At 38.0% G+C, this 5,392-nt stretch overlaps 1 protein-coding gene across 1 annotated transcript in view; it reads right to left on the bottom strand.

Annotated features, from left to right (window-relative positions):
- Positions 1-121: 121 nt before the first annotated feature.
- Positions 122-5,392, bottom strand: part of utp15 (UTP15 small subunit processome component) — a 12,775-nt gene continuing 7,504 nt past the window's right edge. Inside the window, exons 6-12 of the mRNA XM_014011774.1 lie at positions 5,118-5,243; positions 4,900-5,035; positions 3,848-3,932; positions 3,562-3,717; positions 3,328-3,429; positions 3,101-3,234; positions 122-1,777 (exon numbers count right to left, since the gene is read on the bottom strand). Of these exons, the coding sequence (XP_013867228.1) occupies positions 1,474-1,777; positions 3,101-3,234; positions 3,328-3,429; positions 3,562-3,717; positions 3,848-3,932; positions 4,900-5,035; positions 5,118-5,243 (1,043 nt within the window). The 3' untranslated portion in view covers positions 122-1,473. The remainder of the gene's footprint in view (positions 1,778-3,100; positions 3,235-3,327; positions 3,430-3,561; positions 3,718-3,847; positions 3,933-4,899; positions 5,036-5,117; positions 5,244-5,392) is intronic.

Genomic DNA, 5,392 nt, shown 5'->3' on the forward strand with positions numbered 1-5,392 from the left:
AAAAAAAAAAAAAAAAAAAAAAAAAAAAAAAAAAAAAAAAAGCCTCTCACCCTTTTATTCCACTGGTACAGCGACCTCTAGTGGACAAAAGCTGAAATAACAGTTTTGTCTTATCCTGTAGGAAAGTTGACGCCGCTTTTTTAATCAAAATTATAGTAGTCAGATTTAGTGACAAAAACATATATTTTTTATCTGCCTATAAAAAGTCAGCTAACATAACAACAGTGACATCATCTGATCTGACAAACTTATTACAAATTAAAATGAGAAAAGCAGGGCTTTCAATAAAATGCCTTTTTTCCATTCAATTATTTATTCATACAATAAATGCATGTTTTCGTTCTCACCTGCCAAGTAGTCAAATCACAACTGAAACCAAATTTTGTGTCTTGTTTCTTGTGCAGGTAACTAATTGGCCAACAAAATTAGCGTAAATCAACCGGAAGCTAATTTAAACGAGCTCTGCTGTGATTGGTGGATTCGTTGCTCAGAAACGGGATAGTTAATTAGCTTGTGGCTAATAGTTAATGAGCTTTTGGCTGAAAGCTAATTAGCTTGTGGGTAATAACTAATTTGTTTGTGGATAATAGCTAATTAGCTTGTGACTAGCCTATATGACAACAGACAGAACATTGCTCAATAAAATGTCCAATTTTAGATAAAACACAATAAACATTTTTGCCAAAATTATAACTTTTGAAAATAAAATGTGAACATTTCTGTTTGCTGAGCACGTGAAGCATAACTATCATAATTCAGGTTTCAAAATGTATTATTTTTATTTGAATTGTTCGTAAATTGTTTAAAAGACAGTAAAGTCTGAATCTGAGTCCGTACTGCTGTGCTGTAATGTCCATGAAGGCCCACAGTACAACTGCTGTCTTTCAGTAAAACAACCACTCCCAGCAGAAAARCATCTGAGTTTGATTTTCTGTACCAGAAGTGATCAGCCTGCCACATCTGCTTGGAACCCTGCATTTACAGAACATCTTTCTTTAAATGACTGGATGTGAATAGAGGCAACGGTTTTGCACAAGACTGCTAATTTAAGCGAAATTTGCAGAAATTATATTCAAAATTGTGCTAGATGAACTGGTGCAGTGTAGTAAAAAAAAACACTGCGTAAATCTAATTTATTCAAAGTCAAATGCTGCAAAAATAAATAATCAGTTGGATGAAAGTTCACTTCTGTTTTTAGAGTTCAGATCTCACACAATAATCTCATTTTATTTAGGTACAAAACAGCTAAAAATTAAAATAGTTCTGTACAACGATGTTTAACGTTGGAAAGCTCCAGTTCTGAGTGACACCTGTTAGAAAAGTCATTTGTAAATGAAGGATCCAAGGCAGATCTAATACCTGTATTTGTCGCAGAACAAGTATTTGAGGATGTTTAAAGACAGAAAAGTTGTGTCCGATGTCTCAAAAAGACATTTTAAATCAGTCTAAAAGCAGTTCTTTCCCACACAAGTCTCAGGTGACCTGAAGCTGCGACCTGGAGGTACTTGCGTCTCCCTGAACCARCCCGTTAGATCCACTGATGGTGCCGGAGCATGGAACCTCCTGCCGTGGGAGGGAGGAAGCAAACATTGTGTCCAACATGCCCAGAACTTCCAGGAGGTGTCTCTGGTAGTCAATTTCTCTCTCCAGCTGCTCCTGCAGGCGGATCATCTGACGGTCGACCACTGCAGACTGACCGAGTACGGACTTATAGATGTCCAGGATTATTTCAGCCACTGTTACAAGGACGGGCGTAAACCTGGCATCAAACATGTTTCTGAAGGGAAACAAAAAAAGTGGTGAAAATAATGTCTCTGGTTATAATGAAATAATTCAACACCGGTACTCAAAACRTCATGAACGCTCCTGTTTAATTTATTCTGGGATTGTTCACGTGCACGATAACTATCGGCMCGATATTATAACAAACAGAACCGATAATATATGWACACGTTTCGTTTGCCAGCGCAGCAGTAAGTGTGCTTATTTATTTTTATCCTTTTTGGTCAAGCCGCTCCCCGTCCTTCCCAACCCGCGCAACGTTCAAGCTGCGTCGGAAAAAACAACTTTCTCACTAGAAAAATAATTAGAATACTCTGTGCTGGAAAAAAAAACCCACATAATTTTAAAAATCATTAATATTATTCTRYCAATTAACCATGTRTGTTACAGACAAACTTTAATTACAAACATAAATAGGTCGGAACAACTACCGTACYCCCAATTTGAGAACATGTAACGTCCGTTACCTCCTGAATGCAGCACAAAGTCTGTGCTGCTAAAAATGCTAACAACAACAAGCTAATGGGACGTAAATCATTGCTGAGGCTTTTGACAAATCCCAAAAAATTGCCAAAGAGGACAAAAATCTCAAGCAATTTAACGATGGAAACGATGACAAGCAGCCGTTCACCCTCGCTAAAGACAGGATTTTATTGCCTTGTTAGCCACAGTTTAGCAGCCGAGCTGCTGCTAACTCTGTGTGGAAGTATGTTGCAGTCGTAATGCATTAACACTTTGATTGACAGGTTATCGTTTGTGCACGATTATCTCAGAAGCACTGTTTCAGGCAGAAAAACATTTTAAATGATATATTAAATATAATAAAAACAAATGCACTTTGAATATAACTTGTGTTCATGAATAATCTGTTTTGAACTTGTGGAATGACTTTTTCTCTTCTGTTTAAACCTGAGATCAGTGTTAGTCTTTTTTTATAATTAATGCGCCTTATTTAAAAAAAATGGCCATTTGAGAAATTGTTTTGTTTGATATACTTTAAGAAATGTTTGCTTGCTAAGAGTTTATTTCAAATAATATAATTTACAGTGTCCTTTGGTTTTTGTCTTGTTTATTTATGTTATGATCTTACCCATTTTTGACTAATCTGATCTCCTGGCATGTTATCAGTTATTATCGTTCTTAAAATAAGTTATTGAGCATCCCTAATTGTTCATGTTCCAACGACTCCCCTGACTCCAGTATTTCAGACATTCAGAAATCCACACAATCTTCACCTCTATGAGAACAAACCTTTTCAGTCCACTTAGCATACTTGTTTTTAACACAATTAAGAAATAAAACCTGATCTGCTTCGTACCCGATGACAAATCCGAGTAACGCAGACAGCTGCTTCTCATCTCTTCCTGCGAGTGCGTTCTTCAGCGTTCCTCTTCGGTCCAGCTCCTTTAAAACCGCCACAGTGATCTCTGGCTTTCTTATTCGAACGCCTGTCTGCAAAAATAATAAAAACGATCCATATGACGCTTTCTTTGTTCATGTTTGTGCCATGCACATTGTACAACTCAGAAAAGAGGGAAAACCTACCTCTAGGGCTGTATCCAAAGCTTTAGATACATTAAATTGTTTGAGCTGTTTGTCATATTTGGCCAAATGTTGTTTCACTGGTTTACTGACAAGATAATCATCCTGGAAAAAGATGGTAAACAGAGAAATAAAATGTTGAAAACCAAGAAAGACGATTAAGTTGCACCTTGTTTTTTTTTTTTGGTCTTTTGGTAACAGAGCACATCTTGAATCAGTCTGCTAACATTCACACACTTGTTTTGGAACGTGGTTCTTCCCCTTCACAAAGACACGGTACGATGGACGCCGCCTTTGTTGGCGCGTTACTTCCTTCGACTCTTCAGGGTTCTTCCTGTGTTTGATATTCAAAATGCTGTTGGTCATACCCACGACAATGGACTGATCCGCTGGCTGAAAAGAAAGGCAGAATCTTAGCTAAATTTATGTAATGCCACTACTTATCTAGCAAGGCATGAGATGTAATCCATTCATTGTGTAAGAGGCATGTTTGTAATAAAACATAATGCATATTTTTTCTTACAGCCAAAGCCAGACTGAGGATAGCAGCAGCATAATCAAAGTTGTGGACCACTTTATAGTTGGTTGTGTTGTAGACCTTTACGTGCCTGAAAAATAAATAGAGCCTGTTCAGATCAGAACTGTTCATTCAGCTTTTCTCTAAAGAGGGAAGTCACAACAAGGATGTTCTCATACATATGGATGAGTTAGTTGGTACTCTTCCACAAWAATTAAAACAACAACTGAATCACTTTAACAAGAAATGAAGCATTGTTTTAAAATCTAAAAGGGTTCCAACAAACACACTCATGTGTTTACTCTTAAAATAACTCTGAAAAAAAGGGACATGAAAAGTAACGACATTCTCAAAGTCGAACAGCCGGGTATTTTGTCACGTGACCACGTTGTAGACGGAGGCCGACATATTGGTTTGGGGGGAAAATAGGATGAGTTCCTCTTTGTGGAAAATAAGAAAAATTGTAAAAAGTTGCTGTAGGACTGCACTTCTCACGTAAAAATACAYCCAGAGATAAAATATAATTTTTTTTCTAACTGCAAGAGTGAGGGGAGAGAAATAAGAAAAGTGGTGTTGTTCTGCCTCTGCAGACCTCCGTGCTTCTTGTTTAAAAATAATTGTCTCATTGTTTTGATTTAAAACACACTAAAACTGGCTAAAATGAAGAGTAAACACTCAAAACTACACACTAACTATAAAATCCAAACATGTAAAAAGTCACAGATCTAATTAATAAAGTCCTGCTCTCACCGGCTCGTCATTGCCACCAATCTCATTCAAATTTCGCCTCTTTTTATTTTCTTCTTCCTGTAGATTTTTTAGTGCTTGTCTGATAATTTTGAGCCTCAGTCAAAAAGAGGGTCTGGGGGGTTATATTTTTTTCAGTTTAAGAGAAAGATGAGACTGACAATGGACAGCAGTGTTTTTTCCACGAGATTCCCGTGTTTACTGCTCCCTTCAGCTGCGTCTCTTTTATTTTCCTCCATAAAAAAATGGAGGTTGAAATCACGTGACTGAATGATATCACGCCGACTTCGAGAATCCTATTCAAGCATTACCTGTCCAGGGAGGCTGACAGCAGCCTCTGTCCGTTGCTGCCGAGAGCCAAAGAGGTGAYGGTTTTATGGTGGTTCTTCAAAGAYACCAGGGGCTGACCACCTTTTAACAAATCCCACACTTTAACGTAGCGCCCACCTAAACATAAAAGTTCAAGRTTTAAGTTTGATCACCCACCAGTTTTGAGGAAGAATGCAATTTTAAGGCACGTGCTACAAACCTGCAGAGACGAGGAGTCCCTCAGAAGGGTAGAGGAGGAGGCTTTCCACCGGCTGGCCGTGGTCCATGCTCATCACGCTCTTGTCCGTTCTGGCGTCGAACACTTTGAGCGTGTGGTCGTACGACCCTGAAACAAAATAAAATAACTTGATCAGTTCAGACCCTCACAGGTCCCTCAGATATTTTCTTTTTGAGCAGATCAGAGGTTGTCAGAGTTCTCGAGATCATCATGAAACTCAGTCGATGGATCACTCAAGAGATCATCATTCAACAACA

Source organism: Austrofundulus limnaeus, unplaced genomic scaffold (genome assembly GCF_001266775.1).
Source record: "Austrofundulus limnaeus strain Quisiro unplaced genomic scaffold, Austrofundulus_limnaeus-1.0 Scaffold84, whole genome shotgun sequence".
Classification (NCBI taxonomy): domain Eukaryota; kingdom Metazoa; phylum Chordata; class Actinopteri; order Cyprinodontiformes; family Rivulidae; genus Austrofundulus; species Austrofundulus limnaeus.